We start from the raw sequence: 19,574 nt of genomic DNA on the forward strand, positions 1-19,574 counted from the left end.
ATTTGTTGCATTTTATTCCTATCTTCTATATTACATTTTATTGAGTCTTTTTTGTGAACTATCATTCTTTTCCTCAGACCCAGTTTGAGTTGAATTGAGTTTTAACACAATCAAGTTAGAACAGGAATATAGGTTCAAATTACAAATAGTAAAATAATTTTTTGAAAATTTTAGAACTTACTTTAGAAAAGTATAATTTCTTCTTGTGCCAGCCAGAACACGTGTAGATATTATATTGCAAATTTCCTTTTAAAACAAATTTTGGTCATACTGAAAGCAATTAAAATAGTTTACCTTTATTTCTATTGTGATGTACTACATATTATAATGTGTTAAAACATTTTGATACTGTAGGAGGTCTTGGACTGGGAACTTTTGATGCTTGTTTAATAAGTGAAGAATTGGCTTATGGATGTACAGGGGTTCAGACTGCTATTGAAGGAAATTCTTTGGGGGTAAGTGACTTAGAAAATTAACTACCTAACTGTGAGCTCTTGTTAATGAGATAGTTACTCCTGAAGAAGCTGGATTTTTAGAAGAAAAAAGCAGAGTCAGTTACTACTAGGTAAGGTTAGTGGGTAAACACAGTTTTCTTTAAAGAGGAACACAAGATTCAGCATTGAAGCCTGGAGTTCTGATTTCAAGGCTTGATCACTCTGCTTGTTGTCTCTAGTACTTGGACTTCTGACAGTCCTTCTGGAGAAACTGTATACTTTGGCTGCAGCGTCAGTGGCAATTCTTAGGTAAAGCCAAGGGCTAAATTCAGCATTCAGGAACAGGATTGGGATGGCTTGCTGCCACTACTGGCAGTACTGAAATTTAGCAAGCAATTTTTTTTTATTATTATTATACTTTAAGTTCTAGGGTACATGTGCACAACATGCAGTTTTATTACATATGTATGTATATATGTGCCATGTTTGTGTGCTGCACCCATTAACTCGTCATTTACATTAGGTATATATCCTAATGCTATCCGTCCCTCCTACCACCACCCCACGACAGGCCCTGGTGTGTGATGTTCCCCTTCCTGTGTCCAAGTGTTCTCATTGTTCAGTTCCCACCTACGAGAACATGCAGTGTTTGGTGTTCTGTCCTTGTGATAGTTTGCTCAGAGTGATGGTTTCCAGCTTCATCCATGTCCCTGCAAAGGACACGAACTCATCCTTTTTTATGGCTGCATAGTATTCCATGGGTATATGTGCCACATTTTCTTAATCCAGTCTATCATGGATGGACATTTGGGTTGGTTCCAAGTCTTTGCTATTGTGATTAGTGTGATAAACATATGTGTGATAAACATATGTGTGCATGTGTCTTTATTGTAGCATTATTTATAATCTTTTGGGTATATACCCAGAAATGGAATGGCTGGGTCAAATGGTATTTCTAGTTCTAGATCCTTGAAGAATCACCACACTGTCTTCCACAATGGTTGAACTAGTTTACAGTCCCACCAACAGTGTAAAATGTTCCTATTTCTCCACATCCTCACCAGCACCTGTTGTTTCCTGACTTTTTGATGATTGCCATTCTAACTGCTGTGAGATGGTATCTCATTGTGGTTTTGATTTTCATTTCTCTAATGACCAGTGATGATGAGCATTTTTTCATGTGTCTGTTGACTGCATAAATATCTTCTTCTGAGAAGTGTCTATATTTATACTTTGCCCAATTTTTGATGGCGTTGTTTGATTTTTTTCTTGTAAATTTGTTTAAGTTCTTGTAGATTCGGGATATTAGCCCTTTGTCAGATGGGTAGATTGCAAAAATTTTCTCCTATTCTGTAGGTTGCCTGTTCACTCTGATGATAGTTTCTTTTGCTGTGCAGAAGCTCTTTAGTTTAATTAGATCCCATTTGTCAATTTTGGCTTTTGTTGCCATTGCTTTTGGTATTTTAGTCATGAAGTCCTTGCCCATGCCTATGTCCTGAATGGTATCGCCTAGGTTTTCTTCTGGGGTTTTTATGGTTTTAGGTCTGACATTAAAGTCTTTAATCCATCTTGAATTAATTTTTGTATAAGGTGTAAGGAAGGTATCCAATTTCAGCTTTCTACATATGGTTAGCCAGTTTTCCCAACATCATTTATTAAATAGGGAATCCTTTCCCCATTTCTTGTTTACAGTCCCACCAACAGTGTAAAAGTATTACTATTTCTGCACATCCTCTCCAGCACCGGTTGTTTCCTGTTTTTGTCAGGTTTCTTGCTTTTGTCAGGTTTCCTGTTTCTTGTTTATGTCAGGTTTGTCAAAGATCCGATGGTTGTAGATGTGTGGTATTATTTCCGAGGGCTGTATTCTGTCCCATTGGTCTATATCTCTGTTTTGGTACCAGTACCATGCTGTTTTGTTTACTGTAGCCTTGTAGTATAGGTTGAAGTCAGGTAGCGTGATGCCTGCAGTTTTGTTCTTTTGGCTTAGGATTGTCTTGGCAATGCAGGCTCTTTTTTGGTTCCATATGAACTTTAAAGTAGTTTCTTAATTCTGTGAAGAAACTCATTGGTAGCTTGATGGGGATGGCATTGAATCTATAAATTACCTTGGGCAGTATGGCCATTTTCACAATATTGATTCTTCCTATCCATAAGCATGGAATGTTCTTACATTTCTTTGTGTCCTCTTTTATTTCGTTGAGCAGTCGTTTCTAGTTTCCCTTGAAGAGGTCCTTCACATCCCTTGTAAGTTGGATTCCTAGGTATTTTATTCTTTTTGTAGCAATTGGGAATGGGAGTTCATTAATGATTTGGCTCTCTGTCTGTTATTGGTGTATAGGAATGCTTGTGACTTTTGCACATTGATTTTTTATCCTGAGACTTTGCTGAAGTTGCTTATCAGCTTAAGGAGATTGGGGCTGAGATGATGGGGTTTTCTAAATATACAACCATGTCATCTGCAAACAGGGACAATTTGACTTCCTCTTTTCCTAATTGAATACCCTTTATTTCTTTCTCCTGCCTTATTGCTTTGGCCAGAATTTCCAACACTATGTTGAATAGGAGTGGTGAGAGAGGGCATCCCTGTCTTGTGCCAGTTTTCAAAGGGAATGCTTCCAGTTTTTGCCCATTCAGTATGATATTGGCTGTGAGTTTGTCATAAATACCTCTTATTATTTTGAGATACGTTCCATCAATACCTAATTTATTGAGAGTTTTTAGCATGAAGGGCTGTTGAATTTTGTTGAAGGCCTTTTCTGCATCTATTGAGATAATCATGTGGTTTTTGTCTTTGGTTCTGTTTATACGATGGATTACATTTATTGATTCGTGTATGTTAAACCAGCCTTGCATCCCAGGGATGAAGCCGACTTAATCATGGTGGATAAGCTTTTTGATGTGCTGCTGGATTCGGTTTGCCAGTATTTTCTTGAGGATTTTTGCGTCAATGTTCATCAGGGGTATTGGTCTAAAATTCTGGTTTTTTGTTGTGTCTCTGCCAGTCTTTACTATCAGGATGATACTGGCCTTATAAAATGAGTTAGAGAGGGTTTCCTCTTTTTGTATTGATTGGAATAGTTTCAGAAGGAATAGTACCAGCTCCTCCTTGTACCTCTGGTAGAATTTGGCTGTGAATCCATCTGGTCCTGGACTTTTTTTGGTTGGCAGGCTATTAATTATTGCCTCAATTTCAGAGCCTGTTGTTGGTATATTCAGGGATTCAACTTCTTCCTGGTTTAGTTTTGGGAGGGTGAATGTGTTCAGGAATTTATCCATTTCTTCTAGATTTTCTAGTTTATTTGGGAAGAAGTGTTTACAGTATTCTCCGATGGTAGTTTGTATCTCTGTGGGGTCGCTGGTGATAACCCCTTCATCATTTTTTATTGCATCTATTTGATTCTTCTCTCTTTTCTTCTTTATTAGTCTTACTAGCAGTCTATCAATTTTGTTGATCTTTTCAAAAAAATCAGCTCCTGTATTCATTGATTTTTTTGAAGGGTTTGTGTTTAGTGCTTCCTTACGGAGCTTTGTAAGGCAGGCCTGGTGGTGACAGAATCTCTCAGCATTTGCTTGTCTGTAAGGGATTTTATTTCTCCTTCACTTATGAAGCTTAGTTTGGCTGGCTATGAAATTCTGGGTTGAAAATTCTTTTCTTTAAGAATGTTGAATATTGGCCCCCAATCTCTTCTGGCTTGTAGGGTTTCTGCTGAGAGATCCACTGTTAGTCTGATGGGCTTCCCTTTGTAGGTAACCCGACCTTTCTCTCTGGCTGCACTTAACATTTTTCCCTTCATTTCGACCTTGGTGAATCTGACAATTATGTGTCTTAGAGTTGCTCTTCTTGAGGAATATATTTGTGGTGTTCTCTGTATTTCCTGAATTTGAATGTTTTCCTGCCTTGCTAGGTTGGGGAAGTTCTCCTGGATAATATCCTGAAGAGTATTTTCCAACTTGGTTCCATTCTGTTCTCCCCATCACTTTCAGGTACACCAATCAGACGTAGATTTGGTCTTTTCACATAGTCCCATATTTCTTGGAGGCTTTGTTCGTTTCTTTTTACTCTAAACTTTTTTTCTTCTCACTTCATTTCATTCATTTGATCTTCAATCACTGATACCTTTTCTTCCACTTGATCAAATCAGCTACTGAAGCTTGTATGTGCATCACGTACTTCTCATGCCATGGTTTTCAACTCCATCAGGTCATTTAAAGTCTTCTCTATGCTGTTTATTCTAGTTAACCATTCATCTAATCTTTTTTCAAGGTTTTTAGCTTCTTTGTGATGGGTTCAAACATCCTTCTTTAGCTCAGAGTAGTTTGTTATTACCAATCTTCTGAAGCCTTCTTCTCTCAACTCGTCAAAGTAATTCTCCATCTAGCTTTGTTCCGTTTTTGGTGAGGAGCTGCGTTCCTTTGGAGGAGAAGAGGCACTCTGAGTTTTAGAGTTTTCAGCTTTTCTGCTCTGGTTTCTCCCCATCTTTGGGCTTTTATCTAACTTGGGTCTTTGATGATGGTGACATACAGATGGGGTTTTGGTGTGGATGTCCTCTCTGTCTGTTAGCTTTCCTTCTATTGGTCTGGACCCTCAGCTGCAGGTCTGTTGGAATTTGCTGGAAGTCCACTCCAGATCCTGTTTGCCTCGGTATCACCAGCGGAGGCTGCAGAACCACAAATATTGTAGAACGGCAAATGTTGCTGCCTGATCATTCCTCTGGAAGCTTCATCTCATAGGGGCACCCAGCCATATGAGGTGTCAGTCGGCCCCTACTGGGAGGTGCCTCCCAGTTGGCTCCACTTGAGGAGGCAGTCAGTCAGTTCTCAGATCTCAAAATCTATGCTGGTAGGACCACTACTCTGTTGAAAGCTGTCAGACAAGGACGTTTAAGTCTGCAGAAATTTCTGCTGCCTTTTGTTCAGCTATGCCCTGCCCCCAGAGGTGGAGTCTACAGAGGCAGGCAGGCCTTCTTGAACTGTGGTGGGTTCCACTGAGATGCAGCTTCCCTTTCCCGGCCTCTTTGTTTACCTACTCAAGCCTCAGCAATGGCGGGCACCCCTCCCCCAGCCTCGCTGCTACATTGCAGTTTGATCTCACATTGCTGTGCTAGCAGTTAGCAAGGCTCCGTGGGCATGGACCCTCCAAGCCAGGTTCGGGATATAATCTCCTGGCATGCTGTTAGCTAAGACCTTTGAGAAAGAACAGTATTAGGGTGAGAGTGACCCAATTTTCCAGGTTCAGTCTGTCACGGCTTCCCTTGGCTAGGAAAGGGAATTCCCTGACCCTTTGCACTTCCTGGTTGAGGCAATACCTCACCCTGCTTTGGCTCACAGTCCATGGGCTGCACCCACTGTCCGACAAGCCGCAGTGAGATAAACCCAGTACCTCAGTTGGAAATGCAGAAATCACCCATCTTCTGCATCACTCACGCTGTGAGCTGTAGACTGGAGCTGTTCCTATTTGGCCATCTTGGAACCTCGCCTTGTTTTGTTTTGTTTTGTTTGAGACAGAGTCTTGCTGTGTTGCCCAGGCTGGAGTGCAGTGGCGTGATCTCGACTCACTGGAAGCTCCACCTCCCGGGTTCATGCCATTCTCCTGTCTCAGCCTCTCGAGTAGCTGGGACTACAGGCGCCCACCACCATGCCCGGCAATTTTTTTTTTTTTTTTTTTGTAATTCTAGTAGAGATGGGGTGTCACCATGTTGGTCAGAATGGTCTCCATCTCTTGATCTCATAATTCACCCGCCTTGGCCTCCCAAAGTGCTGTGATTACAGGCTTGAGCCATTGCATCCAGCCCAACAAGTAGTTCTTAGGTCTGATCATATATACCGTGTCATATATTCTAAATATAATTTTTTATTTGTGCATTTTAGTGTAGTAGATTTTCACAGATTATAATGCCACAGGTCCTACATATAACCTAATTTTATGAAAATACTTAGATTAGCATATTTATTTCCTCATTCTAACTTAGAGGCAAGGTATAGGCCAGTTCTTTGGACTTACCTCTTAGGTGAAAAGTAGTTCTTTTTTCATTTTGAATTATAACGTCTCTGAATTTACATATCCAATAAAAATGACTTGATTTTTTAATGTCAATTTTTTTCGGTAGCAAATGCCTATTATTATTGCTGGAAATGAGCAACAAAAGAAGAAGTATTTGGGGAGAATGACTGAGGAGCCGTTGATGTGTGTGAGTATGTGTAGCTGCTACTTTATTTCACACTTAAGGGAACAAAGGTGCTATTTCTCCTTTTCAGTCTATATGTATATACTGGGAGATATACCATTGAAACAAATGTTAGCGACGTATTATTGCAATGATGTTTCGAGGATGCCAAGAAAGTGTCATAACAGGCCGAGGGCTGTGGCTCATACCTGTAATCCCAGCACTTTGGGAGGCCGAGGGGGGCAGATTACTTGAGGCTAGGAGTTCAGCCTGGCTAACATGGTGAAACCCCGTCTCTACTGAAAATACAAAAATTAACCAGGTGTGGCGGTGCTTGCCTATAATCCTAACTACTCAGGAGGCTGAGGCATGAGAATCACTTGAACCTGGAAGATGGAGGTTGCAGTGAGCAGAGATCACACCACTGCACTGCTGCCTGGGCGACAGAGTGAGTGAGACTATCTCAAAAAAAAAAGAAAAAAAAAGTGTCATCATAATTTCCTTGCTTATTTCCAGGAGAAGAGAGATCTACTTGTGATGTCTTTGGGATGTCAAAAAGTGTCATAATAATCCCTTACTTCAGGAGAGAGAGAGATCTATTTAATGGAGCATTCTACACTTCAAGAACTGAGTCATTGTGTCAGGAAGTTCAGATTGAATGTAGGGCAATGTGTGTTTGAACTAGTAGTGTTTTGAATTAGTAAAAAATTAATGTTGGTTGGTCGTGGGGGCTCACGCCTGTAATCCCAGCACTTTGAGAGTGGGAGGCAGGTGGATCACCTGAGGTCAGGAGTTTGAGACCAGCGTAGCCACAATGGAGAAACCCCATCTCTACTAAAAATACAAAAATTAGCTGGATGAGGTGGCACTTGTCAGCTACTCGGGAGGCTGAGGCATGAGAATCTCTCGAACCCAGGAGGCAGAGGTTGCTAAGTAAAGATGGCAACATTGCACTCCAGCCTGGGCAACAGAGTGAGACTCTGTCTCAAAAAAAAAGGCAGTTAATGTGGGCTGGGCATAGTGGCTCACACCTGTAATCTCAACACTTTGAGAGGCTAAGGCAGAATTGCTTGAGCCCAGGAGTTCAAGACCAGCCTGGGCAACACAGTGAGACTCTGTCTCTAAATAAATAAATAAATAAATAAATAAAATTAATGTGAACCTGCAACTGAAGAAAGAGCAACGTATTTGTTGAATGACTGAATGACTTGGGAAGAATAGTTGTAGAGTTTATTTAAACCTCTGAAAACAACTCAACAAATTTTTAAATTAGATTTTTTTTAAAAGGTTGCACACACACACACACACACGCACACACACACACAGGCTCTATTCTTAAACTGTTGTTTACCTAAGAATTTTTACTTCTTGTTTACTCAAACATATTTCAATCTAAGGTGTGGTTGTTATACTGAAATACAGTAGATTTATTAGTTTTGAGCAAATAATGAGAATTCATCTTAACAGAAAATAATACTTGAAAATAAATGATTTTTATTTCAGATACCTAAATTTCAAGCAAACTGTTTAATAAAGGCATTTGTACATATTTGCTAGGAAATTTGCAATTTTTTTAAACAATTGAGAGTTTAGCTAAACATTCTCACTATTGTCTATAAGAACTGTGTGAAACATCTAGATTGTTCTCCTGTAGAATATAGTCAGCTCTCCATATCCATGAGGGAATAGTTTAGGACCTGTTGTACTCCACATCAATATTTTTGGTTGCCAAGTCCCTTATACAAAATGTACAGTTAGCCCTTCGTATCTGTGGGTTTTGATCCACAGTTGGTTGAATTCCAAAACTCGTGGATGCCAAAGGCAAACTTTTAAAAAATTAAAATTTTATAACTTTTCTGATTATAAAATACTGAGTATAGAAATTTAGAAATGTTTAAAGTAGAACAAAAATGTCTGTTATCCCTCAGATATGGAGTTAATTATTATTACTTCCTTATTGTAGTGCCTACCAGATTTTTAGATATGTAATTGTGTTTGTAACAGTTAGCGCCCTATTATATACACGTAGTTTTATGTACTTCTTTATTTAACAACGTGAACATTTTCTTATGCCTTCCTTCTTTTTACATGCTGTAACAGTACTGCATAATTTGCTATCTAATGGATATGCTATAAATTATTTCACTGTTCTATACTGTTGAATGTTTAAACTCCTTGGGTTTTTACTTTAGAAAATAATGTTATGGTAAAAAATAATACAGAAAAAAATTTTTTTAAAAAATGATCAAATAAGAAGCCAAGAACAGGCCAGGCATGGTGGCTCATGTCTGTAATCCTAACACTTTGGGAAGCCAAGGCAGGAAGACTGCTTGAGGCCAGGAGTTCAAGACCAGCCTGGACGTTGAGAGACTCTGCCACCAGTATATATATAAAATATACATTATATAATATATTGTATAATATGTAACATAGTGTATAATATATGTTATATAGTAATACTATAATATATAGTATTAGTATATATTATATATTAATGCTATATATTGTATATGTAATATATAGTATTACATAGTGTTATAAATACAATATGTTATATTGTATAATATATGCTATATAAAATATAATATACATATACTATATATACAATATATAATAAACTATATATTATATATAATTATATATATTTTACATATTATAGTTATATATAATTATATAATTATAAATATATAAATTATGTTGTATTATATTATATATACACAATATATAATTTATACATTGTATAAATTATATGTATAATATATATACTGTATGTAGTATATATACTATATAATATACTATATATGTATATTACTATGGAATATACTATATTATGTATAATTATATATAACAATATATAAAAAATATATATATATAAAACAAAAAAGAAAAAGAAAAAGAAGACAACAACTCCGAAGAACCAGTAGTGACAAGGCATTTTGTATAGAAAAAAACAGGCCCATTTACTTCACAAACTTTAAAAACTTCACTGTATTATGAAACAGAAAGATGTCTAATGTATATTTCAGGGAAAAAAATACCTTAAAGTTGTTTAAAACAAAATTTTGGTACTTAAAAGGGGCATCTTTTATGGACAACTCTTTATTTTGTTATGATGCTGAATACATCATCAAATCTCCAGGTAGTGGAGTAATCTAGTTCAGTTAACTTGAGTGACACCTGAATCCCTTCTACAGAATCCCTGTCAAAAGCCATCTAGCTGACATGTTTTTATACCTCAGGTGCCTGGGAATCAACACCTTCTGAAGCAGCATCATTTGCGAGCATCTGTTATCATTAGACAAATATTTTAGATTACATGATGCTGAAGCACAGAACCTGTCATTTTTTAAAATAATTTTACTAGTTCATACTATAATAGGTGTTCAATAAATGTTAGAGTGATTTCACTGTAGTTTTCTCTTGGCTATATTGGCTTTCAGATGTTTGAGTAAGTTATTTTTATTTATTTACTTTCTGAGATGGAGTCTTGCTCTGTTCCCCAGGTTGGAGTGCAGTGGTGCAATCTTGGCTCACTGCAACCTCTGCCTCCTGGGTTCAAGCGATTCTCCTGCCTCAGCCTCCCAAGTAGCTGGGACTACAGGTGCGTGCCACCACGCCTGGCTAATTTTTTGTATTTTTAGTAGAGGTGAGATTTCACTGTGTTAGCCAGGATGGTCTGTATCTCCTGACCTTATGATCTGCCCACCTTGGCCTCCCAAAGTGCTGGGATTGCAAGTGTGAGCCACCAAGCCCAGCTGAGTGTAGTTATTATTATTTATTTATTTATTTATTTTTTTCTGAAATGGAGTTGCACTCTGTCTTGTAGGCTGGAGTGAAGTGGCACCATCTCGGCTCACCTCCCAGGTTCAAGTAATTCTTCTTCCTCAGCCTCCCAAGAAGCTGGGATTAGCCAGGCACCCACCACCACGCCTAGCTAAGGTTTTGTATTTTTAGTAGAGACAGGGTTTTACCATGTTGGCCAGGCTGGTCTCGAACTCCTGACCTCAAGTGATCCACCTGTCTCGGCCTCCCAAAGTGCTGGAATTACAAGCCTGAAGCCTGACCCACCATGCCTGGCCCTAAGTAATCATTTACAATGCGCCTATATACACTTACTATTTTGAATTAAAATAAAATGTTTATAGTTTCTTTTTTGCTGTATATTTTTAAAAAGTAAATCGACATGGGTTCTCGCTATGTTGATCAGGCTGGTCTTCAACTCCTGGTCTCAAGTGATCCTCCCATCTCAGCCTCACAGAATGCTAGGATTACAGGCAGGGGCCACTATGCTCAGCCCAATTTCTTTCTTCTTTGGACTGTAAGTACCTTAAGGGCAAGGAACTTGTTTCTTTAGTATCCACAGTACCTGCCACTCTTGAATTAACTTGCACTAAGACTTGCCTTCTACCACCCCCTTTTATCCATTACTGCTTGTGTCTTGTCATTCCTCTGTTTAAGAGCCTTAAGAGGCTCCCCTCAGATAAAATTTTAAATTTCTAATGTGATATAAAAGATTCTTGTCAACCATTTCATTCCTTTCTTTCTAGACTCATGTCTTACCATTCCCTTACATGCACAGAATTTACATACTGTGGAGCTCTGGTATTTTCAGCATTACAAACACTGGGTAACCCTGTTTCTTATCTTAGTATCATAGCATATCCCATTACTTGTACCTGGAATGCATATTCCTCCTCTTTATCCCTCCTCCCAAAGAAGCCATTTTCCTTTTTGAGACTTAATTTAAAAATCCTCTTCCCTGGGAAGCTAGTTTCTCAAGCCCCTTATCTGTGACTTTCACACATAGAGTTGCAGTATAGTTATTTATCTCCACTGTTACATTGTGAAAATTTCTAGGACTGAATGTCCTTTACCTCTGGTTTCCCCATATCCTAGTTTATATCGTGGTACATAGTAGATACTCAATAAATGTTTGCATGAATGCATACATGTGAAATTGAATTTAATGAACTTGTTTGAAGCTATCTAACATTTTCACTTTTTTGTTAAATATATGATTTGTTGATATACTTATGCCTAATTTTAATTATATATTAAATGTTTTTAGGCCAGGCACTGTGACTTGTGCCTGTAGTCCCAGCACTTTGGGAGGCTGACACAGAGGATTGCTTGAGACCAGGAAGTTGAGACCAGCCTAGGCAATATAGTGAGACTATATCTCTACAAAAAATTTAAAATTAGCCAGGCATGATGGTGTGTGCCTGCAGTCCCAGCTATTATACACAGGAGGCTGAGGCGGTACACAGGAGGCTGAGGCGGGAGAATTTCCTGAGTCCAGGAAGCTGAGACTGCATTGAGCCTCTGTGTTCCAGCCTGGGCAACAGAGCGAGACCTTGCCTCTTACAAACAAAACAGAAAAGTTTTGACATTTGAATGGTTTATTTGATTTTCTAAGAACATTTTAAGTTTAGATATTTAAAAATATTTAAAATACAGCTTAAAAAAATAAAACAATCCTGTTTCCAAACATTCAAAATTTAATCACTAACATTTAATTTCATTTCTCTTGTTTTTATATATTCAAGGCTTATTGTGTAACAGAACCTGGAGCAGGCTCTGATGTAGCTGGTATAAAGACCAAAGCAGAAAAGAAAGGAGATGAGTATATTATTAATGGTCAGAAGATGTGGATAACCAATGGAGGAAAAGCTAGTTGGTATGTTGTTCAAAACATCTTTGTATATTTTTTCTTAATTGTTTTATCTTCAAATCTCTCTTTCTTCTTTCTGTATATTTTTAAACCACTACAGTTAAGGTATGTCTGTGGAACTGGAAGGTCTATAGGAGATGATAAACAGGTGATTTTCAAAAACTATTTTTAAGCCCCTGCACTATTTTTTCAAATTAACTCTCAGAAGTTTAATGTGTAAAATAAAATACAAATGCATGCTCTGTTTGAATCTGATTAGGAAGGCTAGCACTGTATCTACTTGGCTTATTATCTCCACTCCTCATCTCCTATACCAGCCATTCCTTGGAATCCTAAGACTCTAAGGAAAAAGGAAAACCTTTGGTATAGTGCCTGTCTCCAATTGTCAGAAATAAACAGAAGCAGTCTTAAAACAGGTTATCCATTAGAGAAGGCAGAATTTGACTTTAATAAAATCTGGAAATTTCTAATATATGGTCAAAAAAATAATATGGAGGTCAGCAAAGGATCAAACATAATTTGTATAAATATAAAATATTAAAGAAAAACACTTGATTATTTGTTGATAAAAGATGAGGAAAATTCAATAAGTAACTCTTAAGTTCAATAGGAATCAATAGTATGAGCCTTTAAAAAACTAATGTAATTTTAAGCCAAAGTAATAGAAGTACAACATCAAATAGGAGAGAAAAAAATGGTGACAGTTCTGGGCAACACATTAAACATATATTGAAAAAATTGACTAAATCTAGAAGCAGGTAAGTGTCTTACATTGGGAGGAGCCTACGAAACATGTTCTGAAAAGCAGAGCCTTGGTTACTTTGGAAGAATCTTGAAGTTTTTCAAATATTATTACACAGAAAGATGATCAGGCTTATGTGTTTACTTCAGGATGCCAGCTTAGAATTGATGGGTGAAAGTTAGAAAAATGTAGAATTGGGAAAGGGGAGGGATAGCCTTAGGAGATATACCTAATGTAAATGACGAGTTAATGGGTGCAGCACACAAACATGGCACATGTATACATATGTCACAAACCTGCACGTTGTGCACATGTACCCTAGAACATAAAGTATAATAATAAAAAAGAAAAGAAAAATATAGAATTTAGCTTAATCTAAGGACAAGTTTTCCAGCAGCAGTGCTGTTAAGTTGTCATGGGAAATACTGTATTTACCCATCACTACAAGTATATAGAGAGTTTCTAGAATAACTTTTTATTGATTAGAATAATGTACTAAATGGCCTGTCTCTTTTTGTAAAAATTCTGATTCAATATATTTGTGTGCCATATAGTACAGTTTTCTAGCAAATAAAACATCATTTTTTCAGAATGAACCTGCTAAAAAGTTATTTAGTTTAAACATATCAATCAATTCCTTATGAGCATCCTAAATATGTTCAGTATTATGGAGTGCTATATCTTTACCTTTAAGCAATTCCTGGTACTACCAGCAACTAATAAAGAATGAAGAAACTTAAAATTTAACAAGTTGAGAGAACTTGAACAATGCAGTTTGAAGTTTTTGTAATTTTAAAAACGGATTAGTCAGGTGCAGTGACTCACATCTGCAATCCCAGCACTTTTGGAGGCTGAGGCAGGAAGATTGCTTGAGCCCAGGAGTTCAAGACCAGCTTGGGCAACATAACGAGACCCCATCTTTACAAAATTGAATGAAATAACTGATTACAACTGTTCACTGTTCATATAGTAAGGCAAATTAGGTAACATATGAAACCAGATAACAATTTTTATGATTTTGTTACTATTAATATTAAATAAAACTATAGAATGAGTGGTAATGTATTGGTTTTAAGCAAAGAAAATAAGTTTGTGTTGTTAAGGGAAGAATATACCTTTTTAAAAGAATTTTTCATGTACCAGGGTATATGGAACATGAATTAGATGCTTGGATATTTGCATTTTTTTTCTTATGTTTCACTTCAAAATCTTTCTGAGAAATTCTTCTGTAGGAAAAAATCAGCAAATATTCATAATAACTCAGCTATAACAAAAACACTGACTTGCATAAAGAAACAGTAGTTGGAACATATGGGTCTCTGTTTTATATTATTCCTTTTCACAGGCAGCTCTATTTATCCTCCTTTTCAAGATAGCATGCCCCTTAAAGAATAAAATTAGTTTTGGGAGAGAAAAAGTGCCAGTTTCAACATGCACAGACTGTCTTGTTATATTACATTATTATTATACCAGGGATTTTTACTTACAACTCATACTACTAAAACAAAGTTAAATAGCATACTGTAGTCCCTCCTTATCTTTGCAGTATACATTCCAGGACCCCTAGTGGATACCCGAAGCTTCAGAAGTACCAAAGCCTATATATACTATATTTCTACACATATATACTTATGATAAAGTTTAATTGATAAAGTGGGCCCGGCAAGAGATTAACAACAACTACTAATGAAATAGAACTATAACAATATATTGTAATAAGTTATGTAAATGTTAGGCCAGGCATGGTGGCTCACACCTGTAATCACAGCACTTTAGAAGGCCCATGTGGGAGGATCCCTTGAGTCTAGGAGTTTGAGACCAGCCTGGGCAAGGTAATGGGACTTCATCCCTACAAAAAATAAAATTAGCTGGGCATGGTGGTACATGCCCATAGTACCAGTGACTCAGAAGAGGTGGAAGAATCACCTGAGCTGGGGAGGTCGAGGCTGCAGTGAGCCAAGATCATGCCACTGTACTCCAGCCTGGGCAACAGAGTGAGATCTTGTCCAAAAAAAAAAAAAAAAAGTTATGTAAATGTCCTCTTTGTCTTTCAAAATATCCTATATGTACTGTACTGCGGGTAACTGAAACCACAGAAAGTGAAACCCCATGGAATGGGGGAGGGCCTACTGTGTTATTAGACATAGACCTCAAATACTATCTCTTCCATAGCTCTTTTAAACCTGATTGTTTATTTCCTCATTTGTAAAATGTAGGTAATAATAATTGGGATTGTTAAGAGGATTAACTGAGAGAGCAGTCACCATGTGTTATTTGCTGATATTATCACCATTATCGGTTGTGTGTATCTCTTAGGTATTTTTTATTGGCACGTTCTGATCCAGATCCTAAAGCTCCTGCTAATAAAGCCTTTACTGGATTCATTGTAGAAGCAGATACCCCAGGAATTCAGATTGGGAGAAAGGTAAAGTGTTTATCAATGATTAGGGCCCCAAATATTATTTTAATTATAAATTGCAAATTACTTAACTTTCCTTTAATGAAAACATTTGTTTGTAGTAAGTTGGAGTAAAAATAAACTGTGTTTTGATGATATTAGATCAAATAGTCTATATACTACTGAAGATTTTGTGAGCAGTCATTTCAAGTCATTTTGAAAGAGTAGTACTAACCTGTGGAGAAGGCTAATAACAGCTGTGAGGAATAATGAAGTAAAATCAAGCTACCATTTATATTACCTGACCAATAATAAGAATTTTGGATATTTCAAAGGACTTTCCCACACTTTTCCCCATTGGATCCTCACAGCAACCTTTTGGTAGGATAAATGGCATTATGCCCATTTTACAGATAAAAACAATGTGACATAATTGAGATTATACTAGGTCATATAACACTAAGAAAAACGTCTATGCCTGAAAAGAGTGTAGAAAATAGCAAATAGCCTTGAATGTGGAAAGGCAAGAAAATCTTATTTGAATAAGAAAAGGCAATTTAACATATTTGAAAAGGTTTGTATTCTGAATATGTGGAGATAAATTCGGCGTTTAAAGTAGACTAAAGAGAAAAGAGTTTAAAATTTTATAACTCAGAGTTTAAAATTATAAATTTTATAAAGAAGGAAAGAAATGAAGTTAATAAAGTAATTTTCTTTCTTTTTTTTTTTTTTTTTTTTTTTTTTTTTTTTTTTTTGAGACAGCATCTCGCTCTGTTGCCTAGGCTGGAGTGCAGTGGCAGGATCTCAGCTCACTGCAACCCCTGCCTCCTGGGCTCAGACAATCATCCCATCTCAGCCTCCTGAGTGGCTAGGATTACTGGCATGCACCACCACACATGGCTAATTTTTGTATTTTTTGTAGAGACAGGGTTGTGCTGTGTTGCCCAGCCTGGTCTCAGACTCCTGGGCTCAAGTGATCCTCCCACCTTGGCCCCCTAAAGTGCTGGGATTACAGGCACGAGCCACTGCACCCAACCAAGGTCACAAAGTGAGAGGCAGAATTGAAATCAATATGAAGGTATCCTAGGACCTTACTCAGTGTAGTTTATGATGCTATATTGTGCTATATTTTCAATCAGATATTAAAGGTAGACTGCACCTGACAAAACTGATGATACTGTTGTATGTAACAAAATATAAGAACTAAAAATTGTTGTGCTTTTCCCAATAAATTGTTTTTTATTTATGTAACAGATCATGTTTCTGTCTTAGGAGTAGTTGCTAGCAAACTTGGCCAAATGTATGGCCCATCTTTAGAAAGTATAAAGGACCTAACAGCTTATACTTTTTTTAGTAGTAAACTCACTCCTGATTTTATCTTGCTATTTCTAGTTTTTTTTTCTTTTTGCCTAATGTTCTCACTTAAAAAAAAAAATCTCTACTTCAATAAATATTTATGTAGTGCATACCATATACAGTATTCTAGCTATTAGGGATACAGTATGGATCAAAATAGACAAAAATCCCTGGCCTTAAGTAAATTACTTTCTAGTGAGGGATATAGATAATTATGCTGTGTATATTTAAGCCTCCTTAAATCTTTATTGAAACAAAAGGATATTTACAAATTTGTGAAATTTGATGTTTTCAGGCCAGGTTTGGTGGTTCATGATTGTAATCCTAGCACTTTGGGAGGCTGATCTGGGAGAACTGCTTGAACCCAGGAGTTCAGGACCAGCCTAGGCAACATATTGAGACTTTACCTCTACAAAAAAAAAAAAAAAAATTTAATTAGCCAGTTGTAGTGACACACACCTGTAGTCCCAGGTACTTGGAAGGCTGAAGTGGGATGATCACCTAAGCCCAGGAAGTCAAGGCTGCAGTGAGCCATGCTCGTGTTGCTGCACTACAGCCTGGATGACAGAGTGAGACCTAATGTTTTCAAATGTTTTATGTTTTAGAAATTACATGGTTTGAGATGAGCCCAGGAAGCATTTTGGTTTTAAATGTTGTGGGGTTTGGGATGAATCTGGTAAGGTGTTTTCTCATTATATCTGAATGGTGGTCCAAGATTCTAGTTTATCAACTTTTAAAGACAAAATAAAGGGATGTTGGTTTCTTTCTAGGTCAAACTATTGTTATCATTTCTTCAAACTCAGAAGCAGACTATTAAAACCAGCAAATTAAAGGATTACTTTATAGCTCTTTGTTTCCAATGCTCCTGTTTCTCATTCTGCTTATTAAAAATGAGATCAAATTTTTTTCCTTATTAAGAGTTATGTCTGCAACTTCCTCTCATGATTCAGCATAACACTAACAGTTATATACAAAGAGAAAGAGAAAAAATAAAGCAAATGTATCAAAATGTTAACAACTGGTGAATCTATTACAGGTGTAGGGTATATAAGTACTTATATGCCTATTACAACTCCTCCATTGGTTTGAAAATTTTTAAAACAAAAAGTTGAGGGAATGTAGCTAGTTTAGTAGTTTCTTATAAAGTCAAACATACACTTATCACATAACCAGTGCTCTTAGATAAATACCCAAGAGAAATGAAAATAGGACCTATATACAAATGTTTATTGCAATTTTATTAATGATTGCTAAAAATGAGGAGGGGGGTATCCATCAACTAGTGAAAAGATAATGGATATATGGTACATCCATACAGTGGGATACTACTCAGCAGTAAAATAAATGAATTATTGATTGTGCAGCAACATGGGTGAATCTCAGAAGCACTATACTAAGTGAAAAGTCAGACACAGAAAGCAGACTTTATTATTTCACTTAAATCACGTTCTGGAAAAGGAAAAACTACATGGAGAAAAATTACACAGTGGTTGCCAGGGGATAGGTGTAGAATAAGGAAATTGACTATAAAGGGAGAACAAGGTAACTTTTTGGGGTTCTAAAATACTCTATATTTCGAGCATGGTGGTGGTTACACACACATACATTTGTCAGAGTTATTAGAAATGTATACATAAAAATGATGACTTTTCTACATGTAAATTATACCTCAATAAACCTAATTTTAACAAAGAGTCAAAGGAAAACAATTTTTATTCAGTAGATTATTTTACTAGCTCTATTAAGATTAAAGGTCTCAAATCAGATTGTGTTTATTAAATGTTTTTTCTGACATGGTAAAATAGAGAGCTTTCAAACATAAAATGAGATTTGTCTTTGTTGATAAGATGTACTTGTAGACCTTTAGACTAGTGTTGGTTTCAAAATTTGTGAAACGTTGTTCGAGATTCTGGTTGGCAAATTTTTTTGTAAAGATCCAAATTATAAATATTTCAGGCTTTGCAGGCCGTATCACTGTCACAACTACTCAGTTCTGCCATTGTAGCAAGAAAGTAACTGTAGATGATATGTAAACAAATAGGTGTGACTGTATTCCCATAAGGCTTTCTTTGTAAAACAGGCATTGCAGACTATACTTTGTTGATCCCTGTTTTAGGTAATTGCAGAAAGTCATGAAACAGTGATTAAAGCAAAAATTGATACTGGCTCAAAAAAAATTCCTTAAAATATACCAATTTTCTTATTAGGAATTAAACATGGGCCAGCGATGTTCAGATACTAGAGGAATTGTCTTCGAAGATGTGAAAGTGCCTAAAGAAAATGTTTTAATTGGTGACGGAGCTGGTTTCAAAATTGCAATGGGAGCTTTTGATAAAACCAGACCTACAGTAAGTAATATAAGTTGACAATCCTTATAGGATCTTTTATTTATTACATTAAATAAGTAGTTTTACTTTAAAATTGTATGTTTAGTGTGTTTCTCTTTTTAATATCTGCTTATTTTTTTAAGGATCTAGGAGAAATACTGTTACTTTTCTTTTTTTTTTTTTGAGACAGAGTCACACTCTGTAACCAGGCTGGAGTGCAGTGGTACAATCTCAGCTCATTGCAACCTTTGCGTCCTGGGTTCAAGAGATTCTCCTGCCTCAGCCTCATGAGTAGCTGGGACTACAGGCACCCGCCACACTGCCCAGCTAATTTTTGTATTTTTAGTAGAGATGGGTTTCATCATATTGGCCAGGATGGTCTCGATCTCTTGACCTCGGCCTCCCAAAGTGCTGGGATTACAGGTGGGAGTCACTGCACCTGACCATATTGGTACTTTTCTTAATTTTTTAAATAATTCTTC

General features: G+C 36.7%; 1 protein-coding gene across 2 annotated transcripts in view; it reads left to right on the forward strand.

Moving 5' to 3' along the window:
* Positions 1 to 19,574, forward strand: part of ACADM (acyl-CoA dehydrogenase medium chain) — a 42,127-nt gene that overhangs the window by 8,846 nt on the left and 13,707 nt on the right. For both annotated transcript variants that reach the window (XM_050805117.1, XM_050805122.1), the window contains 5 exons: positions 355 to 455; positions 6,542 to 6,622; positions 12,145 to 12,275; positions 15,328 to 15,436; positions 18,973 to 19,113. In XM_050805117.1, the coding sequence (XP_050661074.1) occupies positions 355 to 455; positions 6,542 to 6,622; positions 12,145 to 12,275; positions 15,328 to 15,436; positions 18,973 to 19,113 (563 nt within the window). The remainder of the gene's footprint in view (positions 1 to 354; positions 456 to 6,541; positions 6,623 to 12,144; positions 12,276 to 15,327; positions 15,437 to 18,972; positions 19,114 to 19,574) is intronic.

The sequence above is a fragment of the Macaca thibetana genome, chromosome 1 (assembly GCF_024542745.1).
Source record: "Macaca thibetana thibetana isolate TM-01 chromosome 1, ASM2454274v1, whole genome shotgun sequence".
In the NCBI taxonomy this organism is placed as follows: Eukaryota; Metazoa; Chordata; class Mammalia; order Primates; family Cercopithecidae; genus Macaca; species Macaca thibetana.